The 23,314-nt window shown below is 45.0% G+C and overlaps 1 protein-coding gene across 1 annotated transcript in view; it reads right to left on the bottom strand.

Moving 5' to 3' along the window:
* Positions 1-6,653: 6,653 nt before the first annotated feature.
* Positions 6,654-23,314, bottom strand: part of ITSN1 (intersectin 1) — a 230,621-nt gene continuing 213,960 nt past the window's right edge. The window contains exons 33-39 of the mRNA XM_073804459.1: positions 17,781-17,948; positions 13,320-13,532; positions 12,167-12,288; positions 11,024-11,106; positions 10,617-10,700; positions 9,623-9,796; positions 6,654-7,132 (exon numbers count right to left, since the gene is read on the bottom strand). Of these exons, the coding sequence (XP_073660560.1) occupies positions 6,984-7,132; positions 9,623-9,796; positions 10,617-10,700; positions 11,024-11,106; positions 12,167-12,288; positions 13,320-13,532; positions 17,781-17,948 (993 nt within the window). The 3' untranslated portion in view covers positions 6,654-6,983. The remainder of the gene's footprint in view (positions 7,133-9,622; positions 9,797-10,616; positions 10,701-11,023; positions 11,107-12,166; positions 12,289-13,319; positions 13,533-17,780; positions 17,949-23,314) is intronic.

Below are 23,314 nucleotides of genomic sequence, written 5' to 3'. Positions count from 1 at the left end.
AAACACTTCTGAACTTTCAGTAGTCTGGACGATCGCACTACACGTAGAAACAAAGCTATAATTTGCTATTTCGTTCAGAGCGACGCCATCAAATCCATGCAAGGTGAATTTGATATTTCTGTTCAACTTTCTGTCAACACTTTTACTTAGCAACCTTTATAATCCCAGACAGAATCGGGAAACATAGACGGGATTATTGCTCTGTGTGTGTAGAAGTGAAATTGATTTGCAAAGACAAAGCAGAAGTGCAAAGGTTTTGGAGCATCCAGCCGAGTGCTAGAAAACGCTAGCGAAAGAAAGTAACAATAACCACACGGCAGGAGGGGCAACTCCGTGGCCAGCTGCCTCCCCGGCACGTGGTCTTCTAGAACTCGAGGCTACTCACGCAGTGGGGTCATTCCTCTCTCCCCACATCACCCTGCTCATGGATGGGATCCCATGGGGGAGAGCCCAGCTGGGAAGCTGCTGCCCCTCTGAAGCAGGAGCCCTCCAGACACCTGTGGAGCAAGGGACCAGCCTGGGCAGGGTGGCAGCGGGCTTCCCTCTCTCCAGGGAGTGGAGATGCAGGTGCAACGTCCAGCCCCAGGGGAGGGGGCACTGGGCACTACCCTACCCCCGCCAGTTCCCCATTCTTTTTACCATCACCTGGATGGTCACTTGAAGGGCAGAGGCTGGAAAAGCCTCTCTGTCCTACCAGCAAAGAGGAGACAAGCCCCCAGTGGATGACTAACGACTGAAAGGAAGGGTTTTATTTCAAATCAGTGGGTTAAATGGTAAAGGCTTGGAGGCCTCTTGGCACACATGGCCTGCCCTGGACTTGGAGCCCGGAGACCAGGCGCATGTGTCAGCTAGAGGCTTGGGTCCAGTACCCTGTGATTGGTCCAGACCATCTGTGCCTTTACAAAGTAAGAAGCCAAAGGTGAAGCCCCACTTGCTTCAAAAACCAACTGAAAATACAGTGTGACCAGGTCCAGCTTCACGGGTGTCCAACCTGTGCAGTCACATGGGACCCTGTGCTTAAGGGGGCCTGCTCTTGGTTTAATTCTCTGCTGTGATCACCTCAAAATTCTTCATAATTTTGAACAAGGGGCCTCACACTTTCATTTTGCACTCAGCCCACAAATTATGTAGCGGGTCCTGAGTGTGACTCTGGGAGGGTCAGACCAAACTGTTTTCCTGTTCAATCCACATATCCACTCATTCCTCCCGGTGCACATGCAAACACACACACACACACACACACACACACACACACACACACGCAATGATCTGCATGGCACACACACACACACACACACACACACACACACACACACACACACACACACACACACACACACACACACACATGCAATGATCTGCATGGCCCCAACAGTCCTTTTACATCCGAAAGCCCAGAAGTCCTAGTCTCCAAGTAGACACTCTGCTATCCAATCCAAGCAGAGGGGACCTTACTTCTAGAACCCTTCTTGGGGAGAGGGCGCCTCACCCAGTGCACCCGCCCCGCGTCAGCCCAGCAGTGGGTGGACACCTCCGACTTGCAACTAAGGCCCCTGCTGGGATGAATCTCAGGGGTCTTCATCAAAGCAGATGCAGAAAAGGCAGGAAGGCTAAGAACCCCTTATAGGCCCAACCCCAGCAGGAGAGAAAGGCAAAGTGTCACCAGGTACCCCCGGGGGTTCTGGGTTCGAGTCTCACGCTGGCTTCTAACCTTCCCCCCACCCCTTCCGTCTCAGACCCAGCAAGTTCGTTCCGTGATTTACACGAGAGCAATGCCCGGGAGCTTCAGTAGGTGGAGCCAGCGCCCTGGGATCCGCCAGTGGGACCTGCAAGTTTCCAACAGGGAGATCGCCCCCTAGCGGTGACAGTGGGTATAACGGCAGCTGCTGGTTCCTCAACCAGGCACTGCAAAGACTCCACCAGCACCCACCCCTTTTCTGGCTCCTGCATCACCCTCTTTGCTCCAGGCCCCATTCTGTTTAGACAGAGAAATGGGAGGAAATAAGGGGTTTGAGTATGAGAGGAAAAATGCAAAGGAACTCAGTTTTAGGAACACCGCCGCATAGGAATGTTATTCTTTTCAACGAAAAAAGTACAAAAGCAGAGTTCCTAGAAGAAAAATATGCATTCTTTCCACTGCATAAAAAGAAACCCTGGTTACTGGATAATTCTCAGTAAATATCAGAGAAACATTCAACTTTTTTCAAGGCTGACCACGTAAGCCCACTTCTGAACAGTTTATTTGGTGGGCTTTGAATCCTAAAATATTCACTCTATTCAGATGATTTTAACAATGTAGGCTGGTATAGAAAGTAGAACAAAATCTTATTAAAAAATGACTCACAAAACACCCTGACATACACTAGGGGCAAATTTACCCTGAAATATGACAACCACACGTAGTGATGAACAAGTTATTATGTGGGTGTTTTCTGGTTCCCCGGGGCCAGATTAAAGAGGGTTCCTTTCAGTGGAGGAACTGACTGAACATGCGTGTCACTGAAATAATTATTTGGAGGTGGAGATGAATTTTTACAAGCACTGGCTGTTATTCAAATGACTTAAAGTTAGATCTACAATTAGTCTGTGAAAGCCACAACGGCAGGCCCCTCTTCACCACCTCCCAGCCCCTCGGATGGTGTTTTGGTCCAGAATGGGGACTCCCTGAATGAACAGCGCGCTATTAACAGTGCTGACTGTGTTACTGAGAGGCCACAACCCAGAGATGGGACTTTCCAGCTGTTGGCATCTGGGTTTTAATGCTTCCAAGATAGGGAGCTATTAGAAGTTTTCTATCTTTCATGTGGCATGAGTTTTCCATGCTTATCAGGAATAGATTTTGGTTCCTAAAGATAGCAGGTTATGTACCTTAGCTGAGCCTGGTGACCTACAAACATATCCTGGAACTGACACAATGCGGGGTGAAGAAATGGGAGTTCTAGAAGGTTCCTTTCCTCTAGCTCAAATAAACAGCTGCTTTCCAGGTGCAATAAACATCCCAACCACATTGACACAATACTAAGTGGCCCCCATAAAACATGGCTCAGGGCACTGCCAGCTGAGTCTTGGCATCAGATCTGAGCCATTCCCTGCAGTCAGGAGAAGCCCCTGAGTGCAAAGAGAAGGCGGTATTAGTTTTACCAGATACCCCTTAGGGTGGCTCAGGCCACAGCATCTGAGGGCTTCACCGTGTCACTGATTCACTGATTATGCTTCCACCTGGTAGGAATTAAAGTTCTAATCCTAAAATCCAAACAAGAATATCCAGCCTCATCTGTTGTCATCTCCTCACGTTCTGCACAGGAAGCTCTGAACTTTCAAAGCAAGTACATCTGGAGTAGGCAGACCCAATGCTAACCTCACACTAACTTCGAGTCTGAAATTACCCTGCCACCTCTAAAGTATGCAGGCGTCCATTTCAAAGTGCTAGTGTCCGCTGCAAAGCTCATCTCCAGCCTCAAAGAGAAGGGAGAATGCAGTGAATTGAAATAAAATGAAAAACTACTTGCTGTTCCCAATGGAAATTCTTAAAATCTTTACATACACAAAACAAATATTCTTCTTGAGACTCAAAAAGGCCCAACCAATCAGGAAAAAATTATTTGGAGTAGAGATAGAGAAGTCTTTTTCTGCTCATACAAAGTACTGGCAAACTCTAAAACAGACTCCAAGGATCTCCTTTTAAATAGAACCAGAAGACTTCATTCACTCCCCTTTGTTCTCCAGTCCCATCAGATTCTAGAACACCCCTGTTCTGTTGTGGTCAGTGGCTTTACGCTTGCACCAGCCAATTCCTGGAGAGACAGGAGTTTGGGGTACCAGGTCACCGGGACAATGCAAGTGAGCAATTTATCCATTTTCCGATGGAATTTTTTTCCAACTAAATTCAATGCCACTCAACCAGCTGAAATCAGTTACTTTCATAGACTTAGGTCATGCTTAAATTGTTCAAAAACCAAAGAAGAAAAGAATGATCCTTTTAACATGAACGTTCTTTGGGAGCATAGCTCTCTCCTCTGCCATCAGAGGTCAGGGGCACATAGGAAGCCTCGTCCCAGTTTCTCAAGCATCCGTGGAGACCCCAGCCTAAAAAGGTCTCTCTCTGTGTGTCAGGCCAGCCCTGGGTCTGAATGAAGCCCAGGGCACAGCCCTGTGAGCAGAAAGGGCCCTGGCTGGGCTTAGAGGAGGTCAGCGTAGCTCAGAGAAAAGGGAAGCTTGTGGGGGTGTCTAGAGGGCTGGGGTCGGAATGCCAGGAGGTAGTGGCCTGGAGAAACCCTGTGTTTCGAAAGCAAAGAGCTAGGGCTTCCCTGGTGGCACAGTGGTTGAGGGTCCGCCTGCCGATGCAGGGGACGCGGGTTCGTGCCCCGGTCCGGGAAGATACCACATGCCGCGGAGCGGCTGGGCCCGTGAGCCATGGCCGCTGAGCCTGCGCACCCGGAGCCTGTGCTCCGCAACGGGAGAGGCCACAACAGTGAGGGGCCCGCGTACCGCAAAAAAAAAAAAAAAAGCAAAGAGCTAGGATAGAAAGTTATTGGCAATGGACATTTCATCTCTATGAAACACAGCCCGGGCAGCCCAAAAGGTAGAAGGGAAGGACTAGAGGTCAAAGAATTTGAGACTCCACGCATCACCCACATTCCTGTATCTCACACATGACTCACGAGTCACACCTGGATCTGAGGGCCAGCCTAACTCATCCATAAGGAGGATCAGTCACTTCACAAATTACCCCAGTGAGTACAAAGGACAAAACTGCTACCCTGGAGGAGCATCTAAAGGATGCCCAGTATAGTCACTTGGGAAAAAAATTCACATATTGCTTCTTCATGCTACATTAATTCCGATAATGGGACTCTGCGGGTGGGGGACCTGGTGGACCTAAAAAGGTGACAAGATGTTTGTCATTGAGCCCATCGCATCCTCCCTACATGAACCGAGATGCCCGGCATTCACACGCAAAGAAAGCCGATGAAGAAAAGGGAGAACAGAAAGAAAGGGATTGGAATGGTGACCCAATATGACCCCATTTACACAGGTAACCCTTCTTTTTCTACCATAGTAATATGTCCTTCTTCAGAAGTACACTGAACAAACTGTATGTGTTATAGAATAGGAAAGCATGATTGGTAGGTCTATTCATAGATTTAATTTAAAACAGTTTCCTAACAACATCAAAAAATATAAACTTAAAGTATTTGAACCATGTCTGCTGCTGGAAAGTGGTAAACGAATGCATGCTTGAAGTTGAACCTGGTCTCTAAGGTCTTCAGTTGAGAGTTTCTAACTAAAGGGTATATCTGCTTGCTTCAAAAAATACTTATGTCTGTTGTTCTTGATACAAAAGTCTACACTATCTTTAATAAATAAATAATAGAGTGTTTCTTAAAAGTATGAAATGTAAACTTTGTTGCCTTTTCTGACACACACATTTTAAAAATCGCTTGAACAATGACAGGGCTCTTATGGGAAAGGATGACACGACATATTCAGTTCCCAGCAAAGTGGGTAGTTCACTCTGCCACTAGGTTGATGCTATCTTCAAAAAGTGTTTCTACAACCCTAATTAAATTCTAAGGACCTGCAATCAAAGAGAACGCCATCTCACACAGGAAAGCTAGATTCAAGGACCGAGAGAACGCGCAAAGAACATTAGATGAAAACCACGAACTGGGATGATGAGAACATTATCATGCAAACAAAATACGGCCCACGCTTTTCATTAGCAAATCAAGTTCTTATGTGGTTAAGCAGCCTATCTCCTGGCATTTAAGGAGAGAAACTCAAAGAGCAGGAGCCAGACTTGGCACGTGTTCATACACTCCTGACTGTCAACGCGTCATGTATTTTTCCGTTACTGAGAGGTTGCTTGTGTTACAGCAGGGTTTGGGAAGGAGTCTCAGGTCTTCTTCCCTGGAACTGAGGGGCTTCCATGCTTCTCGGGTCTCTCCCCCACCACGTAAGAGATTTCCTCCATCGATTGTCACTTCTCCTTCTCACACCTTGGGGATGACTTTGGGGGGAACGTACCAAAGACATCTGCAGAAATTTCCCATGATAATCAGGCAGGAGTAGGCTCAGATCTGGTCACCAACAACTACTCTTGTGAAACATCACAGGACCTCCAAGCCAAGAGAGCATTTTCCAACCGGGCTGGCAACCAGGACCCCATAATGTCGGAAATTAGCCTTTCAGGTGACCTGCAGTGATCTGATCCAGCAGAGTATAACTTGGTAGGTAACCACCTTCCTTAACCACCTTCCAAGCGTGCTGGAAATCAGAATCAGATCACCTGATAGTAGCCAGTGATAGTTTTCATTGACGTCTAGCAATAAAAGACCTGGAGGAGACTGGAAGTGCTCTAACAGCACAACTGCTGGAATCTTCCATGGACCAGCTCTTCAAAGAGCTAGACCAGTGTCTGATCAGGCGACCGTCTCCCGAGTGATCAGATGCAGGGGAGCATTTCAATTAAGGTCCCAGTGGGAGAATGAGATTCTGAAGCAATAACAAGATCATCATGATTATTTCTAAACACACCAAGGACTCAGGCATCATAGGTCAGGGGGCCTACCTGGAGGCTGGTGGAGGTAAGAAACAGGAGGATTACATGAGTTCTCCAAAAATACAGACATGGCATTTATAAATCTATTTTACAGTAACCAGACCCAAGCCTCAGGCCCAGGGATGGGGCAGACTCCCAACCGAACGTAGCTAGGGGCGATGGGATTTCAAAGACCCTGGAAGCCATGATGAGTCCTGCAGTGAAAACAAAGGAAAACACAGTTTCGCTTCACAAAATGGGAAATTGTTTAGGGGGCAGGATTGTCAAGAAGTATTCCCAGAAGCTTTGAGGGTCCTGTCTTTGCTGTCCTATTGCCCTGTGGCTGAACGCCAAACAGTGGTCCTCGAAAAGCAACACCATTTCCAGACAGCATCCGCTGCCTCAGGCTGGAACGCTGCCAAGCACACCCTGGGCCAGCTCCCTAGGGCTCATCAAACAACTGCAGGTCCAAGCGGACCACGATCTCTCCCGTGGGAACTTCATGCAGCAGGAGACACTTTGTAACTGGACCCTTGGAACCCTGGTCCTTCTTGATGTCAGCCACGCGGATCTCTGTCCGACCCAAAAAATCTGAAAGGAGAAACACACAGACCCTCCTCAGAGAGGATGCCTTCTCTTCAAGGCAGGTACTTGGCATATGGGGAATGTCCCAGCAAATTGTTATACTCTTCCTTCTTCCAAAAGGGAGTTAGGTCAGTTTCCGAGAATCCAGGGACTACAATGACAGCATAATTTTTATTTTCTTAATTTTTTTAAATAAATTTATTTATTTTATTTATTTATTTTTGACCCCATTGGATCTTTGTTGCTGCGCGCGGGCCCTTTCCAGTTGCGGCGAGCGGGGGCTACTCCTCGTTGCAGTGCAGGGTCTTCTCATTGCAGTGGCTTCTTTTGTAGCAGAGCATGGGCTCTAGGCACACGGGCTTCAGTAGTTGTGGCATGCAAGCTCGGTAGTTGTGGCTTGGGGGCTCTAGAGCACAGGCTCAGTAGTTGTGGCACACGGGCTTAGATGCTCCGCGGCATGTGGGATCTTCCCGGACCAGGGCTTGAACCCTTGTTCCCTGCATTGGCAGGCGGATTCTTAACCACTGCACCACCAGGGAAGCCCAGCATAATTTTTAAATGAATTGAAAACAAAAAGGTACCAGGATGGGGATGAAGGAGAGCCCAGATGGAGCTCAAAACACAGACTTTCCTCACACTTGAGGACCCCCAAAGGGCTATGAGCTTCCTGGGAGGCAATGCAGAACCAGATGTCCTATCAGCCGCACAATTTGCAACTTACATGAAATTTAAAGAAATTGCCCAGAAGAAAGTCAGCTATTTCTGGGACAAAAATTGGACAGTAGTTTCTCCCAGGGGTTGACCCAGGAACATGCTTTGCGATGTTACACTCCTTTTCGAAAAGTCAAGGATGGTGAAAAAGGGCTGGTCCTTATAATGCACCACTGTAAGTGCCAGAGAGCAAACTCGAGGGGGTGGGGAGGAGGTGACAGCACGGGAGCTGCGTGCTTCCAGCCATGCTCCCAGGACTATCTCAACACCACTTTTTATCAAATATTGAGTCAGTATGAGAATGGACGTGAGCGTGTTTGAAACAATTTTTGACGCTGTGCAAATGCACAAGGGTGTTAAACGGGCCTCCAGACCGTTAACATGAAGGGCCTCCTTCATTTTTTCATTCAACGATTAGTTTTTGGAATATACTATGATCCAGGAACACTTGTACAGGAAACAGCTTTTCTTTCAACAGTTAAAACCTGGGAATTTTTTCTGGTGGAAGATACCGGTTTATTTTTCCCCTTGTGCATTTCATGGAAATGATCTTTGAAGTAAGAACAATACTAGGATTTGCAATTTAAACTCTAGTGGAGCTGCCATTGTGTCGTGGTATATCACTACTAAAATAAATCCAACGTCAAGCCTTTATTTATCAGAATAAACACTGCCAATGAGGGACTTCCCTGGTAGCTCAGTGGTTGAGAATCCACCTGCCAATGCAGGGGACACGGGTTCAATCCCTGCTCTGGGAAGGTCCCACGTGCCGCGGAGCAACTAAGCCTGTGTACAACAAGTATTGAGCCTGCGCTCTAGAGCCCGTAAGCCACAAATAGCGAGCACGCTCGCTGCAACTAGAGAAAGCATGTGCGCAGCATGGAAGACCCAACGCAGCCAAAAATAAATAAATAAAATAAATTTAAAACCAAATTGCCATTGAAACACAGTGCTTCAGAGCCCAGACTTATGAGTCAGATCGGTCTGGTCATGTTCTAACATCTAGCCAGCTATGTGACCATCTCTGGGCAACAATTAATAGTAACTAACTCACAATGAGATAATTCATATAAAAGTACGAAAAGACAAAAGCCACGTGAAGCAATTTAAGCCTTGCACAGATCATGCCTGCACTGGACCCTCACTCCTAGCACTTAATTTTACTCCTTTGAATATAATTAGGTTGAGACCGCAATCTTTAAACTTACTCTCTTATTTTTGTTGCGTTGAGGAAGGGAGAGAGAAGTTTCTCAGAATCATTGCCAGTCCCATTTTTTTTCCAGGCTCAAGCAGAAACAGAAAGTTGGTTGAAGGGATGATGCATCCAACACGATCCCATCCCTTTAATTAACCAGAAATGTCACCCAAAGAGCACTGATTGATTCTGCCACGTTTTTTGTGGGCTAATGTTCTTCTTGCTCTACTGGCTAATTTTATGAATTTTCACCATAGCTTTTAGCCAAGGACTAAAGAATTGGGTGGTGGCTTTGTGGTATAGCTCTCTCTGCATTTACTTGCTTTGGGGAAACACGGGACCATGGTCTTTGTCTAGGGCAGCTGGACCACTCTAGACCAAGCATGCTTGGTCCACCTTCTCTGAGACAACCTGGCATCAGTGAAGGCCTCTTTCCAAGGGATGCTGAGTCTTGTCTAATGCCAGCCTCATCTCTCTGGCAGGAAGCCCAAGAAATTCTGGGCACCAAGTTCCCAGGTAGAAAATATTTATCCATGAAAGCCAAGTGACAGCGAAAGGGGAAGGGTACCTCGGGGCCGCTTTTTACTCACCGTCTGGAGAGAACTGGTCCCTCTCGAACACGGTGATGCAGAGGACCTCCTGCTCCAGGTCTTTGATGAAGAACTGGCAGTTGGAATTCCACTTGGGATTCAGAGTGTCCTGGATTGTCTTGGTGATGTGACACTGGGAGCCCATGGTCACCTCGCAGTACGGGTTACTCTTTCCTAGAGGGAACAGAGCCTGCTTGACTCCCGCCTGCCGCCCAGCTCTTCTGGGTGAGCATGGCGGGGTCACAGTCATGTGGCAGCTGTTCCCGCCACACCCCTCATTTTGATCTCACTCCAATGCCACACTTAATAAGCTGCATAAAATGGAGAATCCAGGCGGAAACTCACACAATCCAGCATCACACTTAAAGTATACTACTTAAATATTCATAATACTTAAATAATTACATTAGTGGGCTTCAAAACTAAGCCTTTCCTGTCTCCTCACTTTAGCCCTAGATTGTGTCAAAACCACAGTCATCCCTCAGCATCCACGGGGACTGGTTCCAGAACCCTCCACAAATACCCAAATACTCAGATACTCAAGTCCCTTAGATAAAATGGTATAGTCTTTGCTACCCACATCCTCCCATATACTTTAAATCACCTCTAGATTACATGTAATAACCTAATACAATGTAACTGCTATGTAAAGCGTTGCCAGTGTGTGGCAAAATCAAGTTTTGCTTTTTGGAAATTTTTCAAATTTTCTTCGAATATTTTCGATCAGCAGTTGGTTGAATCCGCAGGTGCAGAACCTGCAGATACAGAGGGGTTGACTGTATTGTGAAAGGGCAGCCACTCAGATCTTTCTCGAAAGCAAAACGGTGGAAAAGAATTAAAAAAAACCTTTTTTTTAACAAGTGCTACAAAAACCAAGTCTGGAAAGAAATTGAGGATTATGGAAACAGCACATTTGTTTTAAAGCCAGGTGGGGGGGATGCAGAAAAGGCTTCCACCACTAATATGTGATAGAGGGGGCCTCTTGGGTCCTTACCGTGTGACCGACAGGGTTTCAGTTCAATGCCCTCAACCACGTTCACCATCAACCTTCCAATGCCTGTGGCCCTTTGGGAACGGACTATGACGGCAAGAGAAACAACACAGAATGCTCCCGTTTAGGATTTGCTGCCTTTCTGGTTTGCCTCATGATCTGTCTTATGCTCCCCTGCAAGAACAATTCCCCACCCCTACTCCACCTTGAATTCTCGCTTCCTTGATCCTGTAATCTGCCCTCCACCCCTCACCTTGCAACCCGCTCTCCCTCTTCCGCGTGCCTGCCCCCTCAGGCTCTCCCCTACCCCCAGGCCCATCTTCCAGCTCTAAGGGTTCTAGGCACAACCAAATGGCTCTCTGCTGCCACTCTGCGGGATCCCGGGCCCCTCTGCTCAGCGATGTATTTACCCAGGTACGCCTTCTCCCGCTTCTTCTTCTCCGTCTCTATGTAGAGTTCAGAAGCAGCTTTGATTTTCTGCACCCAGGCGGTCCTTGGAAAGGGAGAGACAGAACGGTGCCAAACAGAACTCAGGCTTCAGGTCTGTACAAATTCAGTTTCTAGGACTCTGCCTTGCTCGTTTGATTTTTACAACAAAGGCTCAGCAAAGAAAGTCTGGTTTTATGTCACATGGTGCTAATCATGATTTCTACCATGCACAACGAAGGCACGAGTGACATTTTTACTGATGTACTCAAGACCTGAGTTTGCGTCCCCATGGAAGAAAATCTATGATGATAAATGCTGCCCTGGAGGAGATGTTGGCAACAACACCTCTTCCTTCCTTCTTGAAAAGCATCACATATTTGCCTAATCCAATAAGGCCAGAAGGATTTCTCTTACTAAACCATCCAAGGAAAGAAACCATTTCCCAGATAAGGAACCACTTTCTGTGAAAGAGCACACACACGCTGGGGAAAGCATCTTGGCTTTCCCCAACATCTTGGCGTGATGTTTTCGCCTTCCTTTTCCTGAGAAGCATATGCATGACGACTTTAGCCAATTTCCTGCTTTTTGGCACAAATGCTCTTGGAATGTTGTAGGTCGTATATCAAGTTCACCCTTCAGAAAATAATCTGTTTCATTTGGCTCCGGGGCAGAACCTTGAAGAAGAGATTAAAGCAAAAATGCCCACAGTTCTAGGATCCAGAACGTCTGTCCAGGGGAGCCAGCTGAGGAGGGGGTCAGGATTAGGTGGTCCTATCCATCCCCAAATCACTTTCCTACTGGTTTCTGCCACCTGGGAAACCTTGGGAAATGAGATGCTCCATTTATCTCAAACTCTGAAAATTGCTTTTTAAAACATTCTCAAGCAAAATTCATTTCAATGTCTTTTACTTTGCAAAATTCATGCCATGGGTCAAACTTCCGAGAGGCTCTAGAAAAACGTATTAAGACCGCTCCACCCTCATGCCCCCACCCCACCTCCAGCCAGAGGGGGTGGCATTGCAACTGAAGGAACGTTGGGACCTGCTGATTAATTAAATGTCCCACCTCTGTCCTACACCTGGTGGGACCTGGGCGCCCAGTGCCAGTGAGGAGGCAGGTCTTACCTTTCGTTTATGCTTTCTGCTCGGAGGGTGTAGACTCGGTCAATGTGGGAAATGTGGAAGATGGGTTCATCCCCGGAAGGGTCAGTGGGCAATTTTACTAGAACCTCATTTAGGAAAATAGGCTGAAAAATAATGCACAGCCATTACAAAACCAGACTGGGGGCCGTGTATTGCAATAAACTATGAGTACGTGTGTGTGCTTACGTGCACGTGTTCTAATAAACTAGACTGAGGGTGAAGGGTGTGTGTGTGTGTGTGTGTGTGTGTGTGTGTGTGTGTGTGTGTGTGTGTGTCTGCGGCGGGGGTGGGAGGATGTTTCAGTAAACTATACCAGAATAATGATTCTGTGTTCATATTAACTTTCAGATACTGCAAATTATAAATATGGATTTCCCCCCTCCGTTTTGCAGGTATTTTTAGAGTCCTCCAGAATAAGAACGGATGGGTCTGTTTTTCTCATAGTATATCCTAATCAGCAGTTTCCATCAACTCTACCTCCAAGCAATTCTCTCCAAGTTGTTCATGCAAAGCTGCTAGTGGCAATCTACATAAGTACATTGTGCTTTTCCCCAAAATAAAGCTAACTGCTGCTTCAGAGAAAATTCTTCTGTGAAAATACCCACACAGAGACAAGTTTAGAAAAACAATATCCCATGACACACAGACACACAAACACAGCCATGCACGTAGAAGCAGACCAAATAAACAGCTTAGGAAAATTCTCTACACGTTGACTATTTAGACTGGCTTTTGCTGGAAAAAGGTGAGGGGCACAGATGTTCCAAACAATCTGGAGAAGTTTGGAGGGAGATCTGGGAATGTTCGGGAAGAGGGTGCTTGAGTTCTAGTCTCGAACTTTCCCACACCTGCCACACTAGACCGGGAACCCCACCAGGGCAAGGCATACCTTCAACACATCTGGGGGACCCACAGTAGCCACTTGACAGCTAATAGATGTTTTGTCAATGGATTTGAGCGTCGTTCCTTTTCTGATACTGCTGGACTCGTGATGCTGTGGTCACCCTAAATCCTGTCTCAGCCCCTGCACTTCCTGTATGCCACAGCCCCCAAACCCTGCTGAAATGCTCCTTTTGGAAACTTCCTCCTCCCCCCAAACATCAACCCTGATAGTGCACTCTAGAATCAAACTTACGGTTTTGTACATTTTATACTGCAGGTTTGATTTGGGGCTGAAGACTTTGTCGGTGCCCGAAGAGCCCAGGGGCTTTATGATTTGGGTCAGCAGGAGGAAGTCGTTGAAGAGGAAGCCATACAGCTCCTTGTTGCTCTTGGCCTTGTAGAGTTTCCCACTGTGAAGAAACTTGCGTGGCCCCAAGCAATTGGTCACTGAATTGAACACAAGTTGCTGAGAAAGGAAAACAAAACCCAAAGAAGACACGATGAAGTGAGGTCATTTTTTTTGTTTGTTTTGTTTTGTTTTTCTGCATCTGAAAGCATGGGTTCCATCAGAATCTGAGGCCTGTAACTTAGGCTCACATCAAGGACTGCTTTGAAAACTTCAGGCAGGGACTTTTGGAGCCAAGAAGTCAAAGTCGTGGTTCTGGAGGTTCCACGTGTCAAGATGATCTTTGGCTATAATTCCAAATGCTTTTCCTTGAGGTCTGCTCAGTGTCTCAGGGCGACTGCTGCTTTTCTCCCTTGTGTTTATTGGGGAAACTGGCCAGCAGGAAGAAAACACCCAGCCCTCTCCCTCCTTGACGGGTATGTGCTGTGTGCAGGCTAGTCCGCCGGAGGTGGCGTGAACCAGCTCCAATGATGGCCCTGCACAGGCTCAGACAGTCCTACGCGGTTCTGGAAAGCAGCAGCGACTCTCTCTGTACAGTTCTACAGGACAAATGCTACTTTCCCAGGCGCAGCTTGAGTCCAGGCCCCTACCACATGGGTGGACTACAAAACTCAGTGTTGCTGACAGATGCCTCGAAGCCAAGCAGAACAGACACTGTCGGTGCCCATTAAATCTCACCCAATTCAATGGTCCTGAAAATGTGAAGGGGCCAGGCAGCTCTCTTCCTTCCACTCCCCAAAACTTGGAGACAGATCTAAGTGTGGAAACGCAGCTCTGTCATCCCCCTGGGCTCTATCATCTCATGCTCTATCATCCCCGCCCCCCCCCCCGGGCTCTATCATCTACTGTGAGCAGGTTCTAAAGGGGCAGGGGGAGACTGTAGAAGATATGACCCCACTAAGGCCACCCTTTTGGATAGCAGGGGAGAGACTGAGGGAGGGGAAGGCCACAGCTGTGCCCAGGAAGTGATACGATCCAGGCAGGAGTCAGAACTTCGGGTCTCCACCTGCCCATACTTGGGTCCCGGGGGTATCCTCCATCCAGCAGCCTTCAAGGCTGAGGCTCTCTCCAGAGCTATGAACCCTACAGACCTCCCTGAGAAGAGTATTAATGAAAAGGTGACAGTTCACAACACACATTCCCCAAGAGATGCTGCTGGCCACCTGTCTGCCTCCAGTGTGGGAGAAAGAATCAGTGGGGCCTCTATGACCAGAGACCTATAGGCAGCAAGGAAGAGTGACCAGTCCACTCTGTTCTCAGGTACAAGGAGGGACGAGGGCCTCTAACCTCCCACTGAGGTTCTGAGGGAGCCCCAAAGACTGAAGGTGACACCACAAAGAGAGCCTTCAAAGGATGTCAATCTAGCCCTTTTTACTCACCAAGAGAGAGTTCAAGCCACTTGGGGGCAATGAATCTGGCAATTCACTTGGATGACATAGAGTTGATGTGGTTTATTCACACTCAAAGGTTAGAGCCTCCAACTGGCCAGGCTAACACTGAACATATGTGAATTGGGAACAGACTTGATAGCTCTTGATCTTAAGACAAGAATGCCAAAGACGGCATTTATTTGAAACTTAATCACCGGTGTGTGTCCAGATCTGGGCCAGGAAACAGAAGCCAACACGCCCCCTCCCCACGATTGTGAACCCTGACTGTACAGACAAAACAGACCATACAGAAAGCTAGTGTACAACAGCCAGGAAGGATCGATCACTAAAGAAGGACAACAGTCTATTTCAAAGAGGGTATATACATCCCAAAAAAGCAAATGACAAGAGTTTATTTTATTCTTAATGTTTTGAGGGGTTTTTTTATTGCTGTGCCGTGTGGCATGCAGGATCTTAGTCCTCTGAGCCCATGCCCCTGCAGTGGAAGTGTGGAGTCCTAACCACTGGACCACCAGGGAATTCCCTATTCTTAATGTTCTAAGATGAAGACACAGGCCTCACTGAGTCCCGTGACTGCAGCCCTGAGACTCAGGGAAGGACCCCTTTAAAAGTGCACAGTGAGGGGAATTCCCCAGCAGTCCATTGGTTAGGACTCTGTACTTTCACTGCTGGGGCTGGGTTCGATCCCTGGTCAGGGAACTAAGATCTTGCAAGCCACGCGGTGTGGCAAAAAGGAAGGAAGGAAGGAAGGAAGGAAGGAAGGAAGGAAGGAAGGAAGGAAGGAAGGAAGGAAGGAAGGAAGGAAGGAAGGAAGGAAGGGAGGGAGGGAGGGAGGGAGGGAGGGAGGGAGGAAGGGAGGGAGGGAGGAAGGGAGGGAGGGAGGAAGGAAGGAAGGAAGGGAGGAAGGGAGAAAAAAGATAGGGAACATTGAAAAAAAAAAAGAAAAAGTGCACAGTTGCACTTCAGCCTGGCAGATTCAGGAGCTGTTCATGTCCAGTGTCTTCAGGATCAAGTTAATGCTCCTTGGAATGATACACAGCCCTTCCTTGCCCTGGTTTCAACTTGCCTTAAAGCTTATCACCTGTCACCCTACATTGCTCACCGAAGTCCTGCACAGGCTGTGCCCTCCACTGAAATGCCCTCCCCCTGGATTCTTTCCTGGAGAGGTATCTTCATCCTTCAACACCCAGCCAAGTGTCACCTTCTCCAACATGTCCCTGAATCCCTCCATGACGGTTCCTTCCTCCATGAGTGTCCAACAGCACTTGGCACCTAGATCTGCCTCATGATGTCTCACACTGTGTGGTAAATATTGGTTTGATCCCTCTACTTGGTCCAGGACTGTAGGCTTCTTGAGATGGCGTAGGTCACATCTTATTGATTTTCATGTCCTCAGTGTTTAGTACTGAGCAAGGCACATGGGCAGTAAATGTTTATTGAATGAATGAATGAATAAGTAAGCCAGCCAACCAGTGAATGCCCCTGGATTGCTTATCAACACAGTTCCAAAATGGGAACCCACATCCATCACCTTGGTTTCCACATGGCTGCTTCCATAACTTTGGTTATCCCACACCTTCACGGAAGGGGGACAGGAGGCAGGGCAGAGAGGAAGCAGTGGTGTAACTTCCTCAGGTAGTGAATGCCTTTGAAGCTTGTAAGAAGGAAGGAGCCACAGGAAGAGTGGGTGAGGGAGACAGTCTGCCTGGGCATTTTGGTAAACCCTAGTCAATGGTGTGTGTGCATGAATGTGTGTATGTATGTGTGTATCTGTGTGTGTGTACAGAGGCAAAGAGAAAGAGAGTGAGAACAGGCAGAAAGAATGAATGAGACTAAAGTAAAGATAAGGGACAAGAAGAGAATCAAATACTACAGGAGAGACTCTGTTTCTGGTAGTATGGTGGACTAGAGACTCTGACTCACCCAGTGAAAAATTTCAAAACCGAATAAAATATAGAACTGTAGTTTTTAAATGCAAGTGAGGTGGTAAAAATTAAAAATGAAAATAAGAAATTTGCAGAGGCCAAAAACAGCATGAAAATGTGAACCCTGGAAGATAAACAAGTCCCTAAGCTGGCTTTAGCCCTGAGAGTCTTTCTTAAATCTGGTGACCTTAAGCTTCCATTTTAAAGGCTATGGAGGGTGCAAGAGACAGGAGATATATCCAGGGCCCACATGAGATAACAGGAGATCCCAAAACGCTGGACTCCAAAGGAAGAATGACAAGTAAACTCAGCACAGAAGGGATGACCAAGAAAACTTGCTTGTTTTTGAACTTGGTGTAAGTGGAGGAAAAAAAAAATGTCCCTGAGAATGTGTAACCACGATGCAGTTCTCATTTAAGTTTACAACCACAATTCACACACTAGTGTGATCTGAAAACCCCTCTATATCTAATTTAGGGTGATCCTGGTAGCTAGCAACCCTTGCAGGAGGAATACAACTTCAGACCTCAAAGATCCCACAGATAAAGTTCCAAGGAATGTTGAGCTCACAATCAAAAATCAAAGTACATACAGAGAAACAGACATGTGTGGTGAGAGCTAGCAGAAGCAACAGACAAAACAGTGAAACTCATAACCTGAGTTAATGGAATGATCAGATCTGAAATATACAAGAATATATTTTAAATGTGTTAGGAAACAAATGAGAAGCATGGTCATTTGTGAAAGGACCAAGACAAGAAAGAAACCAGCAGATTAGAGAAAATAACTAGAATGCTGGAAAGGGTAAAAGAAAATAATTGAAATTTAAAAAAATCAGTAGATGGATTAAACAGCAGATTAGAAGCAGCTGGAGAGAGAATTAGCAAACTGGAGGCCAACGGGGAGGACAATGCATGTTCTTTTCTCATCCTCCTTCAGGCCAGCTGCCAAGGCTCAGTGGGGGAGACCCAGGTCACACCCTAAGGCGCTACCTCAGACAGGCCTTCACACTGCACATGGGCCTGGATCCACTCCAGCCGGTCCGAGTTCTCCTTCTCCCGCACCCCTTCGTTCACCTGGGAGCAAAGCTCCTCTGCCTTCTCCAGGGCGTGTTTCAAGTGGCTGTGGTCTGGGTGGTTTTCAGGAGTGTTTTCCAGGATCTACATTGGAGAACAGAAGACATCATCCTTAGGCAGTGTGGGTGAGCCTGCGGTTCACTGTCCTGGAGGGCCAGACCCAACAGAGGCAGGGCATAGCACAGACCTTTCCTGAACAGTGCCCACAAGAGCAACTGCAGCTCCAAGCACCCACCTTGGCAATGACATGGAGAGAGATGACCACTCTTTGTTGGCAGGGGACGCTTGAGGGGGCAGGGGCTGCCACATTATCTATACTTGGGGTATGAGGAGGGCCGTGGCTACAGCAAGGGCAATATCGCACCACATGTGGCTTTCTCCCTAGAATGGCTCTTTCCTGGGTCCATGCACAGCTGCAGGCATCTATGGACCCATGGACCTACATGCTAATGGGTACATCTGAGCAAAGGCATTTTTCTGGATAAATTATTCCAAGCCAGTGGTTAAAAGTGCCAGTTCTAGAGCAAGACCTCCTGGTTTAAAATCCCTGCCCTGCCACTGACCAGCCATGATATGGGTCAGTCACATAAATATTCTGAGCCTCATTTTCCTAATATGAAAAATGGGGAAACTAATAGCACCTCCTTCATAAGGTTGTTTGGAGGATTAAATGGCTTGATACAAGTAAAGCACTTTGCAAAGTACCTGGCCCTTTGAAGGTGCTCAGTAAGTGACAGCAGTTACCATCAGATTCTCAAAGGACTTTGAGGACATTGAGAACAGTCATCCTGAGGAAAGACACTAAGAATGAAGAAAGATCCTAACCCATCTTTGCAATGTACTAGGATTGTGTTGAGGGTGTACTTGCCCAGGCCGTGTCCATATACAAATAAGTCAAGTGGGTTTTACCCTGAATAATATCTCATCCCTAGGGTATACTTTGGTTTAAAGTCCTAAGGAGGCACCCAGTTTGAGGAAAACACCCAAGCTGGGTCCTGTGTGTCCACCAATCATCTCCAAACAACAACCCCAGCCCCAGGTGGATCTTGGGTGTACATAGAGTCCCTCTGAAAAGTCCTGATGCCTCAACTCTGACCATATCAGAATCCCCAGGGGTGGGACTCAAGCATCGGAATTTTCTAGAGCTCCCTATGTGATTCTAACGTACAGCCAAGACTGAGGACAACTGCTCTCGACAGGAAGCCCACATAGCTGAATTGTGTGAATTCTTTTTTTGTTTGTTTTTTGTTTTTCAAAATGAAAATAGGTTTATGTTTTTTCTCATTGTAAAATTATGATTGTATAAAATTTAGAAAATTTAGAAAGTTATAAAAAAACCTAAAAACCACCCATAATTGCACCATCTGGAAATAACCTCTGCCTATCTATTCATTAATACACTCTGCATAGATATAAATACATATAGTTTAAAAAAAATAAACATTGGATCATGCTACCATACTACACTGTACCATTTTGTACTTGCTTCTTTCCCACTTCATGTCAGTTATAGCACAGCATTTAGTGTCCACTTTATATGGACCTAGATCATCATTTTATTATTTTTTAATTGAAGTATATAGAGCATCATTTTTAAAGATTCTATAATATGTCATTGTAAGGATGAACCACAATGCATTTAAACAGCTTCCTTCCCATAAAACTTCATGTTTCCAATTTTTCAATATTTCTCTGATTATTTCTTTAGAATAAATTCCGAGATGGTAGTGCTGAGCCAAAGAGAGCGTGGAGTTTGATGTATACATCACCCTCCAAAAGGCTGAACCAGTCTACCTTCCACAAGCAAACTTGCCAACACTGAGGACTCACAATCTTCTCAATATATGCCTACCTGGCAAGCCAAAAGCAGGTATTTTCTTGTTTGCTTATGCATTTCTTTTATTACCAGAGAATTTGAATTTTGTGTACACTTAGGACATCAGTACACTAAATGATAAAGCAAACATTTATATACAGCTTAGTAGGAGCCAGACATACATATATTCACTCAGTTGATTTCTCACAACCCTATGCAGTAGGTACTATTAGCATATCTATTTTACATATAAGGGAACTGAGGCCCAGAGAAGTTAAGTAACTTGACCAAGGGCACACAGGAGTGGTACCAAGATTCAAACACAAGCAGCCTGGTGCCTGACATCATTTTCTGTAATTATTTTTTTTAACATCTTTATTGAGGTATAATTGCTTTACAATGTTGTGTTAGCTTCTGCTGTATAACAAAGTGAAGCAGCTATACATATACATATATCCCCAAATCTCCTCTCTCTTGCATCTCCCTCTCACCCTTCCTATCCCACCTTCTAGGTGGACACAAAACACCAAGCTGATATCCCTGTGCTATGCTGCTGCTTCCCACTAGCTATCTATTTTACATTTGGTAGTGTATATATGTCCATGCCACTCTCTCACTTCGTCCCAGCTTACCCTTCCCACTCCCTGCATCCTCAGGTCCATTCTCGACATCTGTGTATCAATTTACATTCCCACCAACAGTGTAAGAGGGTTCCCTTTTCTCCATGCCCTCTCCAGCATTTATTTTTTGTAGATTTTTTGATGATAGCCATTCTGACCGGTGTGAGGTGATACCACATTGTAGTTTTGATTTGCATTTCTCTAATGATTAGTGATGTTGAGCAGCTTTCCATGTGCTTCTTGGCCATGTGTATGTCTTCTTTGGAGACATGTCTATTTAGGTCTTCTGCCCATTTTTGGATTTGGTTGACTGTTTTTTAATATTGAGCTGCATTAGTTATTTATATATTTTGGACATTAATCCTTTGTCTGTTGATTCATTTGCAAATAACTACTCCCATTCTGAGGGTTGTCTTTTCGTCTTATTTATGGTTTCCTTTGCTGTGCAAAAGCTTTGACGTTTCATTAGGTCCCATTTGTTTATTTTTGTCTTTATTTCCATTACTCTAGGAGGTGGATCAAAAAAGATCTTGCTGTGATTTATGTCAAAGAGTTTTCTTCCTATGTTTTCCTCTAAGAGTTTTATAGTGTCTGGTCTTACATTTAGGTCTTTAATCCATTTTGAGTTTATTTTTGTGTATGGTGTTAGGGCGTGTTCTGAATTCATTCTTTTACATGTAGCTATCCATTTTCCCAGCACCACTTATTGAAGAGACTGTCTTTTCTCCATTGTATATCCTTGCCTCCTTTGTCATAGATTAGCTGACCATAGGTGCATGGGTTTATCTCTGGGCTTTCTATCTTGTTCCATTGATCTATATTTCTGTTTTTGTGCCAGTACCCTATTGTGTTGATTACTGTAGCTTTGTAGTATAGTCTAAAGTCATGGAGTCTGATTCCTCCAGCTCCACTTTTTTCCCCTCAAGGCTGCTTTGGCTATTTGGGGTCTGTTGTGTCTCCATACAAATTTTAAGATTTTTTGTTCTAGTTCTGTAAAAAATGCCAATGGTAATTTGATAGGGATTGCACTGAATCTGTAGATTTCTTTGGGTAGTATAGTCATTTTCACAATGTTGATTCTTCCAATCCAAGAACATGGTATATCTCTCCATCTGTTGGTATCATCTTTAATTTCTTTCATCAGTGTCTTACAGTTTTCTTCATACAGGTCTTTTGTCTCCCTAGGTAGGTTTATTCCTAGGTATTTTATTCTTTTTGTTGCAATGGTAAATGAGAGTGTTTCCTTAATTTCTATTTCAGAGTTTTCATCATTAGTGTATAGGAATGCAAGAGATTTCTGTGCATTAATTTTGTATCCTGCTACTTTACCAAATTCATTGATTAGCTCTAGTTATTTTCTGATAGCTTCTTTAGGATTCTGTATGTATAGTATCATGTCATCTGCAAACAGTGACAGTTATATTTTTTCTTTTCCAATTTGGATTCCTTTTATTTCTTTTTTTTTTCTCTCTGATTGCTGTGGCTAAAACTTCCAAAACTATGTTGAATAAAAGTGGCGAGAGTGGGCAACCTTGTCTTGTTCCTGATCTTACTGGAAATGGTTTCAGTTTTTCACTACTGAGAACAATGTTGGCTGTGGGTTTGTCATATATGGCCTTTATTATGTTGAGATAAGTTCCCTCTATGCCTACTTCCTGGAGGGTTTTTATCATAAATGGGTGTTGAATTTTGTCAAAAGCTTTTTCTGTATCTATTGAAATGACCATGTGGTTTTTCTCCTTCAGTTTGTTAATATTGTGTATCACATTGATTGATTTGTATATATTGAAGAACCCTTGCATTCCTGGGATAAACCACACTTGATCATGGTGTATGATCCTTTTAATGTGCTGTTGGAATCTGTTTGCTAGTATTTTGTTGAGGATTTTTGCATCTATGTTCATCAGTATTATTGGCCTGTAGTTTTCTTTTTTTGTGACATCTTTGTCTGGTTTTGGTATCAGGGTGATGGTGGCCTCGTAGAATGAGTTTGGGAGTATTTCTCCCTCTGCTATATTTTGGAAGAGTTTGAGAAGGATAGGTGCTAGCTCTTCTCTAAATGTTTGATAGGATTCACCTGTGAAGCCATCTGGTCTGGGCTTTTGTTGGAAGATTTTTAATCACAGTCTCAATTTCAGTGCTTGTGATTGGTCTGTTTATATTTTCTATTTCTTCCTGGTTCAGTCTCGGAAGGTAAAATTTTCTAAGAGTTTTACCATTTCTTCCAGGTTGTCCATTTTATTGGCATATAATTGCTTGTAGTAATCTCTCATGATCCTTTGTATTTCTGCAGGGTCAGTTGTTGCTTCTCCTTTTTCATTTCTAAGTCTATTGATTTGTCTTCTCCCTTTTTTTCTTGATAAGTCTGGCTAATGGTTTATCAATTTTGTTTATCTTCTCAAAGAACTAGCTTTTAGTTTTATTGATCTTTTCTATTGTTTCCTTCATTTCTTTTTCATTTATTTCTGATCTGATTTTTATGATTTCTTTCCTTCTGCTAACTTTGGGGTTTTTTGTTCTTCTTTCTCTAACTGCTTTAGGTGTAAGGTTAGGTTGTTTATTTGAGATTTTTCTTGTTTCTTGAGGTAGGATTGTATTGCTGTAAACTTCCCTCTTAGGACTGCTTTTGCTGCATCCCATAGGTTTTGGGTCGTCATGTTTTCATTGTCATTTGTTTCTAGGTATTTTTTGATTTTTTCTTCAATTTCTTCAGTGATCTCTTGGTTATTTAGTAGTGTATTGTTTCGCCTCCATGTGTTTGTGTTTTTTACGTTTTTTTCCCTGTAATTCATTTCTAATCTCATAGAGCTGTGGTCGGAAAAGATACCTGATACATTTCAATTTTCTTCAATTTACTGAGGCTTGATTTGTGACCCAAGATGTGATCTATCCTCGAGAATGTTCCATGAGCACTTGAGCAGAAACTGTATTCCCTTGTTTTTGGATGGAATGTCCTATAAATATCAATTAAGTCCATCTTGTTTGATGAATCATTTAAAGCTTGTGTTTCCTTA

Source organism: Tursiops truncatus, chromosome 4 (assembly GCF_011762595.2).
Source record: "Tursiops truncatus isolate mTurTru1 chromosome 4, mTurTru1.mat.Y, whole genome shotgun sequence".
Lineage (NCBI taxonomy): Eukaryota > Metazoa > Chordata > Mammalia > Artiodactyla > Delphinidae > Tursiops > Tursiops truncatus.
This window is presented reverse-complemented; position numbering and strand designations above follow the sequence as displayed.